This window comes from Eublepharis macularius, chromosome 1 (assembly GCF_028583425.1).
Source record: "Eublepharis macularius isolate TG4126 chromosome 1, MPM_Emac_v1.0, whole genome shotgun sequence".
NCBI lineage: Eukaryota > Metazoa > Chordata > Lepidosauria > Squamata > Eublepharidae > Eublepharis > Eublepharis macularius.
Genome location: NC_072790.1, coordinates 209249301 through 209265278, shown reverse-complemented (window position 1 = coordinate 209265278; position 15978 = coordinate 209249301). Strand labels below are relative to the sequence as shown.

The following is a 15978-nucleotide window of genomic DNA, read 5'->3' as shown; positions in this document are numbered from 1 at the left end:
AAAACATGTGAGTGTGAATGTCTTGGTTTTAGTAAGCAGACTTAGGAGAACTAAATTGCTGGGATAATGAATATGATTGAAGAGGCTCATTAGCACGTACCTATGGGAGATGTTTGGCTGTTCTGCTGTTACAGTACTGCCAACTTTGCATTTAAAGCAAAACGGGGGGGGGGGGAGGGAAACCCCACCAAAAAAAAGCAAAAGTCTTTGCCCTCTGTGGGCTTTGCAACATGCACAGTCTGGATTAATAACTGCAGTGTGAGGCTTTACTGCCATTTGAGTATGTGCTAACTCTCTTCAACGTAGTCAAGAAGTTATCTCACAAAGGTTTCCTACACCCAACTGCCATTCACGCATTTGGAAATCGTCATTACACATCAGAATCGGAGAAGGAACTTATTATACTTGTCAAACTCCAGTTGTGCTTGGCGGTGTAAACCAGATTGTATCAGCAGTTTTTCACAGCTAAGCCGGCATTTAAGGGCTAAGGAGTCATTGAGATTTTGAATTAAAGTCAGAGTTCCAGTTTAAGCACTAGAAATTACAGGGGGAGGAAAAGGCACACGGCTGTCTCCAGAGTATATAATTAGAGGTTTAGAGTAATCACACACTTGCTCGGAGCAGCACTTTCCAGATATCCATTTCAAACCAATGTTGTGCAGTGCTTTTTTTTTTACCCCCCTTCTTCTTTTATGCCATCTAGGAGTTGTTGTACTTATTCATTGCAGTATTAAATAACTGAAGATTTTTTAATGGATTGGTCCTATTGCTTTCTAGAGAAAAACAACCCTACAAGGCTTTCTCATCTGAGTAATTTTTAATCATACTACTCAGTTATGGAAGATGATGCATAGAAAATAGCTCATTTCATAGGTCCAAAAAGAGTGATACCAGCCAACAAACTGACATAGGTTCGCTCCTCTTTAATTTATCCTTACCACCACACTACCCTATAAAGCATTACAATGGAACATGAATACAATGCATGCTCGTTGTACGCAGGAATTATCTTCATACTCTTGTTTGGCAATTATTTTTATTTGTTCACATATTCAACAGGTGTATGGCTGATAATTTAAACTACGTTCTGGTCCCTAACTTTATAGTTAAAGTGATTGCTTCTTTATTTATTTGTTTCACTTATACCTGGCCTTTATTTCTAATGGGGTCCCAAAGCAGCTTACATTGCTCTCCTCTGTTCCATTTTGATCTTCACATTGTTGGCTGTTACTTATAAACAAATGTTCATGTTTACAGAGCTACTGTGAAGTAGGTTAGGCTAAGAGCAAACAATTAGCCCATGGCCATCCAATGAGATTCATACTCTGGATCTCTGAAGTCCTCATCCCACACACTAGCCAGGGTCTTCAGCCTTTTAGAACCTGCAGACACCTTTGGAATTATGAGGCAGGATGGCTGGCGTCACTACAAAATGGCTGCCACAGAAGTGGGAGCTGAGTTCATATACACATACAAGAGAAGGGGAATGGGAAACATAAACACACAGAGAAGCCACACAAAGGGGGGATAATATGTTAACAAAAACCACTGACCCATTAGGGAAAGGGAAGATAAAACACGCAGAGAGAAGAATGGGGAAGAAGGAGTGTTCCACTGCTCCCTAGCCCCCATTATTTTACAATGATCAACAGGGTCCCATTTACAGGATCCTGAAGCCTTACAAAGAGGGGTTGAAAGGATCCAAGGGAAAAGCCTCTTTGTTTATTTGTTGGTTTGTTTATTTAACTTCATTTATATTCCGCTGTATTCTCCAGTGTGGACCCAGAATGGCATATGTTGTTCTCTCCTCCATTTTATCCTCCTAAGAACCCTGTGAGGTAGGTTAGGCTGAAAGTGTATGACTGGCTCAAGGGCTGCTACACCAGGCTGGCTCTTTGTAGGAGGCAGCCTGTCACTGGTTCTGCCTTCACAATGACCCTGTGCTGAAGCAAATGTCAGGTGCCTGGAGAGGGCACCCGTGGCCATCATGTTGGGGAACCCTGCTCTAGCCACTACACAACATTTGCTTTCATGTAAACTATAAGATTTGGAATGGCTGCTTCCAGATCTTTAGATCTGAGCTATGTAACACTGGGTTGTCGACATTATGCACTTTTGCAATGCAGAAACAAACATTAAAGTAGAAAAGTCTTCAAAATTAGATCTTAAAATGTTAGACCTAACATATAAAACTGTATTTTAGCACACAAAGAGCTTGTTTTTGAAATAGCTTCTATTACTGTGCAAGACATGGCTATACTTTCCCCAGAATTCTTATGGCAGAATTGTGCGCACACATTACTTTTAAAAAACAAACAACCATTTCTCAGTCGTCTCCACAAGCCTTGGGGAACTGGGGAAAACCATTGCAACCCCAACCGGAATGAAGAGGCAGACACAGGCTTGGATTAAAGGGCCGTTTATTAAAATGACCATAACTAAACAAGGCCAGGGCCAACTAAGCGGTACAGGTCAAGCCCTGGGGTCAACTCCGGACCTCCGCCTTGACCTGTCTGGGTGAGCCCCAAAGCCCCGAGTGTAGGCCATCCCATGAATGGCTACAACCCGGCCAGCCAGGCAATGGATCCCCCCATCAAGCACCTAACACCACAGCTGTACAGCATGAGGAGAGGCCTTGTGTTTGGGGATCCCCGCAGGCTTCTGCCAGTGCTACGGTAGCCGTCAACAAGCATACCGCACTAAATGGCAGACCCTATTCCCCACCCTTGGGGAAGCGCCACTGGGTGCTCACCATCCCGCACCCTATTCCCAAAATCTCCTGCTGGTGACCAACCACAGCACCACCTCACAAACTCCTCAACACTGCCATTAGTGCAAGGTAGGCGAAAAAAACCCATTCCCAAAGCCAATCAGGGAAGAAGGGGCAAAAAATTCCTACCTGGCTCTGTAACAGCAGCCAGCTAGTCCTGCACTAACAACAGGGAGAGGTGGGTGGGCTGAGCGCGTCTTCAACTGTGGCCGGGGGAGAGTGGAGCCATCAGAAAATGGCTCCTGGCTCCGCCCCCCCGGGCAAAGCCCCAGATGCCCGGGAAGGAAGGGAGCCTGCCTCCTTTCCTCTGGCAGGGCTGCAAAGGGTGACTCCCTGCTTGAGCTGCAAGCAGCTGCAGGGTGAATCACATTCCTCTTTTCTCTTTCATTTCGGTCCTCAACGTTCTTTGAAATTTGAGGAAAGGTCATCAGAGTGTTTCCCCTGTATTATATATGAAATAAATGCTAAGGTTACATTCTAACCAAAATCTGTAGCAAGGGAGGGGGATGAGTCTTACATTCAGGTGATTTGGTTTTAATCTATTGTTGCTTGGCTTGAATCTTCAGGATGGGAGGGCTACAGATTTTTAAATAGAACCATAAAGTTGAAAGTAGCCAAAAGACAATTTCAATGAGACCCCAGAACAAGGGAAGACTGCCCGTCCAGCAGCCCCTATAATTCAGCCATACAATATTGACCATAGTGCACCCTGAGCAGGTACACGATGTGTTATGGGAAGGTGTTTTATAGACAGTGGGAGTACCATCACTGTACAAAGAATACAGTTATCAATGGCAGAATGTCAGCAATATAAAAAGGGTAGGCACATCTAGTTCATCAGTGTTTCTCACAGTGGCCTATCAAATGCACAAGCAGAAGTGCACAAGTGGCATAAGACTAGAACCCGTCTTTCCCAGTCCCAACAACTCCAAGCATGTAGTATTGTCGAAGGCTTTCACAGAACGATGGTTGTTGTGGATTTTCCAGGCTGTATAGCCGTGGTCTTGGCATTGTAGTTCCTGACATTTCGCCAGCAGCTGTGACTGGCATCTTCAGAGGTGTAGCACCAAAAGACATAGATCTCTCAGTGTCACAGATCTCTGTCTTTTGATGCTACACCTCTGAAGATGCCAGTCACAACTGCTGGCGAAACGTCAGGAACTACAATGCCAAGACCACGGCTATACAGCCTGGAAAATCCTCAACAACCACCAAGCATGGAGCTTCCATCTGATTTGATTTTGATCTATATTGGTTCATAGACCTATACTCCATTATTTTGTCTTATCCTCTTTTAAAGCCAATATCAAATGCAGACATTCATGTTTTTTTGTTCCCAAACAGGTACTATTTCTGTCAACACAATGCGTACCCCTTATACTGCACCTGGAGAAAGTGAGATCTTGGACCTAGATGATGACTTGTATCTTGGAGGTTTGCCAGAAAACAAAGCAGGATTGGTCTTTCCAACAGAGGTCTGGACAGCACTACTCAATTACGGCTATGTGGGCTGCATTCGGGACCTGTTTATTGATGGTCAAAGCAAAGACATTCGGCAAATGGCAGAGATCCAGAGCACTTCTGGAGTGAAGCCTTCATGTTCAAGGGAGACAGCAAAGCCATGTTTGAGCAACCCTTGTAAAAACAATGGCGTGTGTAGGGATGGCTGGAACAGATACGTCTGTGATTGTTCTGGCACAGGCTATCTGGGCAGGTCATGTGAGAGAGGTAGGTATTATTTTGTTTACACATTTTGTCTTAATCAGAAAATCTATGTGATCTAAAACCATTCAATAGAATGAAACACCCTGCGGTGGTAGAATGTGGGTGTGCCGCTTTAGCCAGTAGGTGACGGGTAACATTTTTAAAGGTTCCTTGTATAAAAATACTCTGTCTGTAGGTACAAGCTATAGCAGGGAATGGGCTGCAGAGCATGAAATTCCAATGGTTTCCTTTTGTTAAGTGGTGAATCTTCCACTGAAGAACTTCTTCCATTACCAGAAAAGATCTTTCTTCTAGTATACCAGAAGTGGAAGATTTCTCACTTAGCAGAAAGGATCCAATCCTTTTCTTTCTACTGCCTCTTGACTCTATCTCATCACTCTCTTTACATGCACACTGGGACTCCAATAGACAAAGAAGTCTGTTAATGAATATAGCTATGCATAGCCACAGGACAGAACATGTACAGAGATGCTCTTGATAAATAATGGTACAGTAAACTTCCTAGGTTAGGTTATTGTAGTAACAATAAAGAAATCTTTATTGTAGTAACAAAAAGAAATCTTTATTTTCCATATTACAGTCAGGGAGGAGCATGGGGTGAACATAGAGACATAGTAGCTTGCCTGTCTAGTCAGTCTGCACATTACTTAGTAATACATCTGGATTTGTGACTGAGTGCACAGCTGAAAAGAAATGGCAGATAATCCCAACTATTTATTGTATGAGAAACTCTTTACAAATCTATGTGTGCACATTTTTGAAAGCAGATTCATGGGGAGTTTGTGGTTATTATGAGATGTGAACCAGGGACTTCCTTATATTTTCTATGTTTTTAGAAAACATATTTTCTGTTTTTTTTTATTCTAGCTGTCACTCCTTAATACTAGCTTACTATGTTAGCTTTTCACCTAACTCGCACATAATTGGTTTCCACTAGCGCTGAGTGAAAATTTCACAGGGACACATTTTGATGTGAAAAGGAGGGATTTTGAGAGGACTACAGTGTTCTTCGAAACCCCAGCCCCATCTCAATGAGTTTGGGAGTCTTTGTTTGTTTCTGTAAACCATCGCTCCTTCCATTTTTATTTATTCCTTCCTTAACCAACTTATTCTAGCCTCATCTTTCCTTATCACGGGGCTCAGGGTGGCTTACAAAACATATATCAACAACCATAAGAAAAATAATCACGCATTTAAAAAAAAGATTAAAAGTAAACAAAACACTTAAGGAACCAGCAAAAGGTAACTCCAAAGAAGGCCCAAAGTTCAAGCCCATTCTTCTCGTATTATACTCCATCAAAAGCCCTTCTAAATTATAGGTTTGTAGGACTTCCTAAAAGTCTGCAGGGATAAGGACCATGATCTGACCTCTTCAGGGAGACCATTGCAGGGATCAGGGATCCATGAATGGGTTGAGGAACATCTGACAAGCCTGAAAGAGGGCATGACTAGTAAAAGTTGTTGGGGGGGATGCAGTTGCCACGTGGGTTCAACTCTAGTTTCCATTTATTTATAACAATGCCAGAATGATCTTTGAATCTCATGAGTCTATGAGAAGCAATGGTGGCAGACCTCTATGATCCATCACTGCACAATGACAGCTTAGAAAGAACTCTAGGCTATAAGGGACTTGGTGCTTATATTAATGAACAACATAACTTCAAAATATTACTGAATATCCATTTTAGCTATGAAGAAGAGCTCAAAAATCATACTTAACATTTGACAACTTTATGTAAGCATATAGGAAAGGTGTTTAAAATACACTTGGCTCCTTGAATGGATAGAGATCATGAAAATTCTATTTTAGTAAGGCTAATTGGCTTATTTATAATTAAATAATGTTAGCATTATATTTATTGCATTTGGGTAATACTCCAATGGAGGAAAATGGCAACAATATTTTGTAGTAATTTATTTTCTGATTAACAGATTGGCTAAATGGCATGTGAACCTGCCCTTAAATTCACAATCAAAATAATACAAATAAAACCAAAACATCACCATTCCAGATTTTAACGATTACACATTGCCAGTGCACATCAGCACCATGTATGCCCCCTTTTAATGCTAACCGTTTCTATTATTCTAAGGGAAGGTTCACACTTGTTTGTAAAAAGGACCACATTTAATTATATTTACTAAAATATTATTTAGTTCTCTAAATACTCAGTAATTTACAATAAAAATGTAAACTTGGGCATTTTTACAGAAACTGACGATATGTAAAAGCCAGGAGATAGATCCTATTTATAAAATCAAGCTCAGACGTCTAAAGATTTTGTTTTTGCAAATGCCTTCCTTTAAAACTTTTGCAAAATAAAATATTTATTTATGTCCAAAGCTTCACACAAGAAACCCTGACTTTCCTAAGGGACACATTTTTGTTCAGAAACAAAGCATGAAAATTAAACTTGCCACAAATACAGCTGATATTAGCTCAATGATTTTTCCATGCCACGAGAAAAAGAATTAAGTTGCTCCCCCTCCCTACATCTTCTTGTATCTTCTTTTGGAAGAGAACGCATTTTCTCCTGTATTGATTTCTTATTTACAGAACTTTTGGGTTCAAGTGAACAGAGTAAAGGGCTGCAACTGGGATACTGGAAGAGAGACATACAGAGTTAAGAGTATAACATAATGTAGAGATTCCTGATTTTGCATTTTAAAAGATGCAAGCCTTTGGCAGAAATCCAGTTGTTTTCATGTCTCCAGATTGTTCTGTTACTGGTGGACTGCGGCTGGCAGAAGGGGCATGCTAGACTGTCAGATGAATTACAGAAGTCTTTGGTTAAATATGCATGGTGTACCACCCTGTGGCAAAATCCTGCTATTACATATGGGAAGCATCTTTTTCTAAAACATAAATCAAGAGAAATCTACAGCTTTAAAAATAAAATAAAGATTTTTTTTTCGTATATCATAGTCATCGGAGAGACAAACAACAAATATGAAAAACCTGCCATTTCCCAGTTCCTGGATTTTTCAAAGCAAACTTCATCATAAGTATTTATCATAAGGATTTTTGACAGACTGTGGAATTTTTTCTTGGATCTCGTCATTTGTCTGTTGTCACTGAGCTTGGTTTGAGCATTTACCCAAATTTAATTTTCTGGAACATAGACCATGATCTGCTGGGACTGTTGGTAAAATGATGCTCTCACAATGTTATCTGGCTGTTTGTCCTGCTGAAATCTGTGTGTGTGTGTTTTCAGCTTATGGCATACTGTACACTACCCTGAGGTCTCTGTATCTAAGGGAAACAGCTTGCAAAGGATTTCTCTTCCTTCCAGTAATATTCACATCCCAAATGGCCTCGTGTTAATATGATTACAGCTTTTGGGATTCCAAAAGCACAGCAGAGCTTTCATACCACACAAAGTTATGATTGCTACTATCTACGTGTGGTTGCTGTTTTACCAATAGACACAATATCATTTAAAATTGTTGCAAGCAATTAAGGGGGGATGTGCTCACCTCAGTAACTAAAGCAGCTTTACAAAAAGGGGGGAATTGTGTTGCTATGAATGACAAATGTGAGAATCCTGTAAAAACTGGGATGTATAATTACTTCTCAAGCAATTAAAGGGATCTACAGTTGACACAGGCAAGCATTCCCATTTCTAAGTAAATAAGAACATAACAGCCCTGATAGATTGAACCAAAGCCCCATCCAATTTAGACATTTTGTTTCCTATGGTGGCTAATTCAAAATATCTAGAAAGAGCAAGAAGGCAACAGCCCTTCTGTCTTGGTTGTACCTATTCAGAGATATATCATATCAGAACACAAAGGTTCCATTTAGCTGTCATGGCCAATAACCATTGGCTGGGTGGAACAAGAGAGATCCAAGTTGGCCAACCACTTTCTGAAGGAGGATGAATTCCCACAAGGTAATTCTTCTGTTATTATTCATTCAAAAGTTGAAGTAAAAGCAAAAGTTTAACCTAACGGCTGTCTCCTTTGCATACAGACAGCACCATAGGGATGTATGGATTTTCCAGAAATAATAAGGTATAGATTAGTGGTACTTTGTGGTTTGCAGAGAGCCACATTCACAATTACATGCCTATCATATGCCCTGTGTGCTATCCCATGAAACACACACCTACAATAATAATATAACTATTCAGTATATAACTATAACCTTGGCTGTATCCACATGATTTTCCAAGCCCATTACTTCCATCCCTAGTATGAGACTCAGAGCTTACCTGTTCTCCAGTCCCTCCAGCAATGGCTGTTTCAAGGTGGGAAGTGCCATAAACCTTAATGGGCCACTTTCTTGGTGGTCCCTGGCCCCAGGGAGGTTTGACTGGCCTCAACCAGAGCCAGGACCTTCTTGGTCCAGGCTCCAACCTGGCGGAACTCTCTGTCTGTAGATACTCGGGCCTGCCAAGATCTTTTATCCTTTCGGTGGGCCTGTGAGACAGAGATGTTCTGCCAGCATATGGTTGAGACCGGTCTTGCATTCTTCTGGTGAGCCTCCTTACTGGTCTCTTGTCGGGGTGGGGGGACTGTATAGTCATCCCGGCCCCTCAAATGAGTCATAGTGTGGACAACAATGACTGTTCCCTCCCCTCCCCCAGCACAATTGGCAGGGGTGGCTTGTATTAGTCGCTGTCTTGGAAACTATATTTTATGGAAATTATGATGTGGTTTTATTGTGATTGTAAAATGTATTTATACTTGTAACCTGCTCTGAACCCACTTGCGGGAAGAGTGGGCTAGAAGCCTAATAAAATAAATGAATAAATAAATAAATAAAATGAGGTGGGTGCTACATTGGGATATGCTGCTCAAAAGATCCACGTGTCATCAAAAAATTCACACATGGTTTCCAACTCACTGGATGAGTATCCCTGGTATAGATATTTCCTTTTATGCCAGATTTATCAGCACAAGCTTTTTTATCTTCAGTCCTAGTCTTCATATGGAAATACTAGAAAAGAGCAAGAGTCCAGTAGCACCTATAAGACTTAACAAAATTTGAGGTAGGGTATTTGTGGTATGGAAATACTGTATGAGTTGGGATTTCTCCATTGACTTCATGCTTGGGGAAATCTCATCCTCATTAGACATGGAGAACTCTCACTAGCTCGAGCTGAGAGATCTGGGAGGTTGCTTCACTTTCTGAAGCTCTGGAAGTTGTTGGGTATCTGCTCCCTACTGTTCACTGCTGGCACCCATCCAACCCAGGTCAATTGTCACTCTTCCTACATCTTGTCCATTAAGGGTCTCGTGGATTCTTAGCCCAGTTGAAACTAGATAGTGAGTTTCAGTGAAAAACCGTAATATGGCATTTCTCTTCCAAATCTTTTGTGGTTGCCTATTCTTATTAAGTATCCGTATCAACATGATAAAATTGAGATGCTGCTATTGAAGATTAATTATTTGTTTCCAGTTAATGTATTTCGTTTCTTGGTGGCGATGTTGGAAAGTGCTGTCAAGTTGTAGCCATCTTATGGCTACCCCTGCTGAGGTTTTCAAGGCAAGAAACTAACAGAGGTGACTTGCCATTGCCTGCCTCTGCATAGCAACCCTGTCTTCTTTGGAGGTCTCCTGTTCAATTACTATCAAGGCTCACCCTCACTTAGCTTCTGATATAGATGAAATCGGGCTTGCCTCAACTATCCAGGTCAGGACATTCCATTGCTTAGGGGAGCATTCATATACATTATAAACCCAAAATAATTCCAGAGAGATTTTAAAACATATTATTTCTCCAACTAAAATAAATAGGATATGAAAATGCCAACAGTTATTGCATTAGTGTGTCTGTTTTTTCCAGGTTTAATGATGTTGCTATGCTACTGTAGTCTTTGGACTAAAGTAATCTATAGATGAATGTATATTAATTGATTTTTTCTCTCTTGTCAAAATAACGAGTTCTATAGGGGCTTTTGAATTTTCCTATAACTAGATTTGTTTTCAATCTGGGAACATCCGTCTCTTAAAAAAAACCTTTCTGTGTTTTATATTTTGCATCATTTAATTATAGTAACTTAAATTCATCATTTCCATTTACTAATATTTGGTAAAACATAAATAAAAGGATGGATATGGCTTTTTTCAGTGCTTTTGACCACCTATTTAACAGGCCTGGATTGGGAAGTGAAAATGGCCCTGGAGCAAGCCATGCTGTGCAGCTCCTGAAGTGCTACCAGCCAACTCTTCAGGGGGCACCCAACTCCCTGGCACCAACAAAGGGCATTGGCTCACTCTTTGCCACATCCCACAAAATGTCAGCAGTACAGGAGGAGACGACTGGGGAGCTGATACAGATTACCAGAAAAGGGTAACCTGGGAGGTGCTAGCAGGGTTGCTGGGCTTGGCCACCAGAGGCCCTCTAAGGTAGTTGCCCACTGGGAAATTTCCTTGCAAGTTAAACAGCCAGTGAACTCCTACTATTTAACCTTCTTATACTTTTTTTTTTAAAAGCAGTTTGGACTGTAATTCATACATAGGGTTTAAAAAAAAAAGATTAGTGTTTGGCATTAGTATAACATTATAGAACAGGGGCACAATTATATGAACTTTATGTGTGAGGCCTGTAAGGATTTCCCATGTTAATTTCCTGTGGGGTTTAACAGATTTCTGATACCTTATATGAGTACTTTTCATTTAAAACATTATGGAATTATAACTGTTAGGCAACATTATTTAATTGCTACAGCAACATCAAACTCCTATTGTGTGACTCAATAAGTGTTCACCATGCTGCTTTGTATATGCTTTGTATGGCCAGGGTTAACTTTAGATTAATGTCCCTGACCAGTTTAAAAACCTAGAGGTGCTCCTGGACTCCACATTGTTCCTTGAGAGACAGCAGCAGTTTCCAGGATCACACTTTGTCCACCTCAACTGTTACTCAGTCCACAACCTTTTCTATTAAAGCAACAGATGCATCCACACTTTTTAAACTTACCCCTGGATTGATTAGTATGTAATTTACATGGACTGCCCTTGAAGACAACTTGAAAGCTTCAGCTGCTGCAGAATGCCACTGCCTACCTCTTGTTATATGCTTAACAACCCTATTGGTTGCCCAGTTGCTTCCAGGGCACATTCAAGGTGCTGGCACTTACCTTTGAAGCCCTTCACGGCCTGGGACCCACATCTTTCAGAGAGTGCCTGCTTTGGTTTGCTGGACTGCCCTTGCTTAGTAATCCAGCATCGCATCAGGGGAGAGCTTTTTTAGCAAAGGACGAGGCCATTACTACATGGGATTCTGACATTATGAATTGATTCCTCTGTGGGGGTTTAAAGGAGTATTGCTGTTCATAAAAGTAAGCAAAGTAGTTGTGACTTTTAGGAGAAGGTACCAATCCAAACTTTTCCCAAAAGGTCAAGTGTTGTAGAGCAGGCAGGTAGTTGTGGATGTGTAGTGCTGCTATAGGGCTCATTCTTTTGACCAACTTTATGACTTTTTACAAGATTGCCATTTGCTATATAGTAGTAGTGTTCTGTGGTTCGCTTTTACTTCTAGTTACCTCCTCCTCAAGGAGTTTTTTTTTAAAAAACAAATCCCCCCATTCATTTTTAATATGATTTTTAAAAATTTATTAATAGAGTTAAAAGCCCAATAAAAGGGCAAAGAAATAAAAGAAAGAAATAGTGAAAGAAGCATACAAAAAAGAAAAGAAAGACAGAAATTAGAAATAAAAGAAAACAATAATACATGTTTCATTTTCCATTTTTCTCTACAACACTTATTTTAGCAAACATCAGACTATAAATTTTAATCTCTCCAAAATTTCCTTTTCCACTACTGCCCTCCTTCTATTTATTTTTTCCCAGATTTATCTTCTTAAAAATCAAAACCACAAATCATCAAATTGAAGCCATCAAATTACAAGGGGGAGGTTCTGAACATCCCAGAGCCATCGACCCTCTATATCACATGGTTTGTGAAGTAGCAGTGGTTGGTTGTGGAAAGTTGTATGTATTTGTACTCCTTTTTTGAGGTCAGTTGTTACTGAGGTCTGTTATTTACATTAGGTATTCCTCTTTGGAGTCTTTTGTGACCCCTAGATGCACTGGAGTTATTAAAGAGTTAATTGTCTTAGAAGCTGCCGTGTTCTGTGCTTATTCTACCACTGTAAGTTGTGGCTGCTTATGACTAAAGTATAAACATCAGGATAATCATTGGATGAGTTTTATTTGTTTACGGGAGCTCTGGCAGATGGCAGGACAGATGTCGTGGCAATATAATTTGGCTTTTCTCTCTGATTTTTATTGGGGCTTGCAGTGCGTGATTGCCTCTTGGCAGTTCCTTTTGCAGGTGTGCATTTTTGATAGGGTAACCAAAAGAAAGAGAGAAAACAATGTGCAAGGTAAAATGTATCAACAGAAATTATATGGAAAAGGCAGAGGTGCCGGGATGTGGAATTATGAAACCTTGGCCCAAAGATGAGTATGTGTCAGCATTCCTTAAGTTACAGTATATAGGAGTTGACGGAGGTTCTCGCAGGTCTTGCATCTGCCATTTCTGCTGGTAATGCAAGCTCCAAAATCTATTTTAAGCAGGGCTGGCAACTATTTCATAGAATTTTTTTGTTAATTAATCATCTTGTCATTTAACTGATTCATTGTATTTTAATTAATTCATTACATTTAACTGTATCTCCATATTAATAAAAACCTCCAGTATGTTCCTTTTAGGGATACTGAAATGAGTATGAGCTAATGAAGTCAGAGCTAGTGTAGCATACTGACTAAGGGTCACAGCTGTGTATCATAAAGATCCCAGTTTGAATCCCTCTTCTTCTGCTCACTCACAAGGCGGCATCAGTCAAGCTCCTATTTCTCAGCGCCCATCCACGTTGAGGGATAATAATAACACTGAACTACTTTATAGATTTGATTACAGAGATAACATATATGAAATACTTTGGATGCGCTGAAGTTCTATGTAAGTATTGTTGTGGTTATCAATGAGTGAAAGCAACTGCTCATTGTTACAAGATCCAGAGGAGTTGCATCTGATGAAGAGAACAGTGGTTCTCGAAAGCTTATGCTACAGTAAAGTTGGTTAGTCTTAAAAGTGCTACTGGACCCTTTTCTATATTGTTACAAGAGACCACTATTTAATATCTTTTTTCATACATGCAAGGTCAACACAACCCCTCAAGGAATTAAAACTTAAGCAATTAAATTTGACCTCACTACGGAAAATTGGCCCTTGCTATTTTTAAGCAACTAACGTTTTAGACTACACTCCTATACAGAATGAACACAATTTATGTATTTGTTTTGATATCTACTAATGGAAAAAGAGCTTAATCTTGCTAGATCTGGGTGTGATGGTGTGTTTCCCATCTTCTGTATCAATTATGTACCCTCATTCTTCAATGCACCCCAGTCAATCAAGTCCTACCATCCAAGCGCACATGATGCATACTTGTGATGCTTCGCTCATCTGAACAGGGCCTTTTGCAGGTGCCACCTTGCACATGGGCAAAATCAAAAGCTGTCCATAGATGTGCATTCTCTGTGATGGCACCCACCTTATAGAATGCCTTCCTGAAGAGTCAGGAAAGCTCCCATTCTCCTGCCTTTCTACTAACAATGCAAAACTGAACCATTCAAGAGAGCTTCTTACTCTGATAGAATTGTACTGTAAGGAAGTGGCCTCAAAGAGATGTATCAGTAAAGAGATACGGACCATAGACTGCGTAGTTCTATGTTGTTTAGTATGTTTGTCTTACTCTGTTTCAGCAGTTCTTCATTTCTGTGTTGGAGTTCTGCTGCTTTAAAATCTTTGCAAATTTGCATTACATAACCTATTACATTGTTTATTGAAATTGTCTGAGAAAGGCAGACTATAAGTAACATAAATAAAGAAAAATACATTCATTAATTCATTTATATCTAGATGTATCTGGGTTGAATTTTGATATATTTAGATATATCTTGATTGAATTTAGATATATTGAATTTAGGAGATTGGTCAGCTGAAATATAGCAAGGTGAAGATTGGCTTAAATATTCTATATTTATATTTTATTATCTCACTGAATCAGGAATTTATGCATTGTTATATATAGTGTGCTTATCTCCTATATTTGAAATATATCCCAGGCATGTGTTATACAACATCCTGATAATGTACTCACTGTAAAGCAAAATAATAATATTTGAATCCAATAGCACCTTAGAGACCAACTAGATTTCTGGGGTGTGAGCTTTCGAGATCAGAGTTCCCTTCATCAAACACATGGAGTGGAAAAAGTAGGAGCCTTTAAAACCCAGGTAGAGGGTGGGAGGGGTATGTCTAATTTGCAATTCCCCTCCCATCCTCTACCTGGATTTTAAAGACTCCTACCTTTTTTCACTATGTGTCTGACGAAGGAAGCTTTGACTCTTGAAACCTCATAACATGGAAATCTAGTTGGTCTCTAAGGTGCTACTGGACCCAAATCTTGTTCTACTTCTGACCAACAGCAATGCCAACCTGAAACAGACCTCCACCTTAAAAATCCTTTAAAAAGACCTCCACCTGAGATCCTGGAGAGCTGCTACTGGTCAACATAGGCAATAATGACCTTGACTGACCAATGGTCTGATTCAGTATAAGGCAGTTTCATGTGTGGATTTAATACATTTGTCCATTCGTTTCTTCAGTTGTTGTTCCACTGAATGGGCCCCTACATCTGATAGGAGCCTTCCCATAATTGTAATGTCATGATGACCCCCCCGCCCCGCCACACACACACATGCACACATTTGCCCCCCAGTAGTATTTTAATAAACCCATTTTCTTCTTTCACACTGCTGCATTCCCAGTGCAGAAATTATACAAAAGCTATTATTCCCTGCCCTAGAGGCTGCGACTGCTTAATGAGCAGCATATTATTAAACATTTATTCCAGTTGTTTGGAGCATAAACTTCTGCTCCACTGGCATTTAGCTTACCAGTCTCTTTGGAATACGGAACAAGCGGAGGGGAGCTTGAGATGGAGATTTTCTAATATGACTGCTGTTCCAGAGATTGAAGACCCAATCATAGGAAATGCTTCGCTAGCAAATAAGTGTTTAGGACTGAGTTCAAGGATTATGGCAGCAAAACAGTGTGCCAAGTGTATGGCGTTGCTCCACTGATGCTCAGTCCAGGACATTGTACTCCTGCAGCATTGTGGCTCAACACTACTGTACAGAATTACAGAATCACAGAGTTGGAAGGGGCCATACAGACCTTCTAGTCCAACCCCCTGCCCAATGCAGGATGAGCCTACAGCATCCCTGACAAATATTCACCCAGCCTCTTATTGAAAACTGCCAGTGAAGGCGAGCTCACCACCTCCCCAGGCAGCTGATTTCACCTTTGAACTACTCTGACCGTGAAAAAGTTTTTCCTAATATCCAGCCAGTACCTTTCTGCATGTAATTTAAGCCCTGCAGCACCCCACTGAACACTTCCCTCCAATCTGATGAAATGCCATTGACCTCCACTCTTTGGGTGTGGTCCTCTAACCAGTTCC

At 40.4% G+C, this 15978-nt stretch overlaps 1 protein-coding gene across 1 annotated transcript in view; it reads left to right on the top strand.

Moving 5' to 3' along the window:
* Window positions 1-15978, top strand: part of NRXN1 (neurexin 1) — a 1172093-nt gene that overhangs the window by 508061 nt on the left and 648054 nt on the right. The window contains exon 7 of the mRNA XM_054986029.1: window positions 4115-4498. Within this exon, the coding sequence (XP_054842004.1) occupies window positions 4115-4498 (384 nt within the window). The remainder of the gene's footprint in view (window positions 1-4114; window positions 4499-15978) is intronic.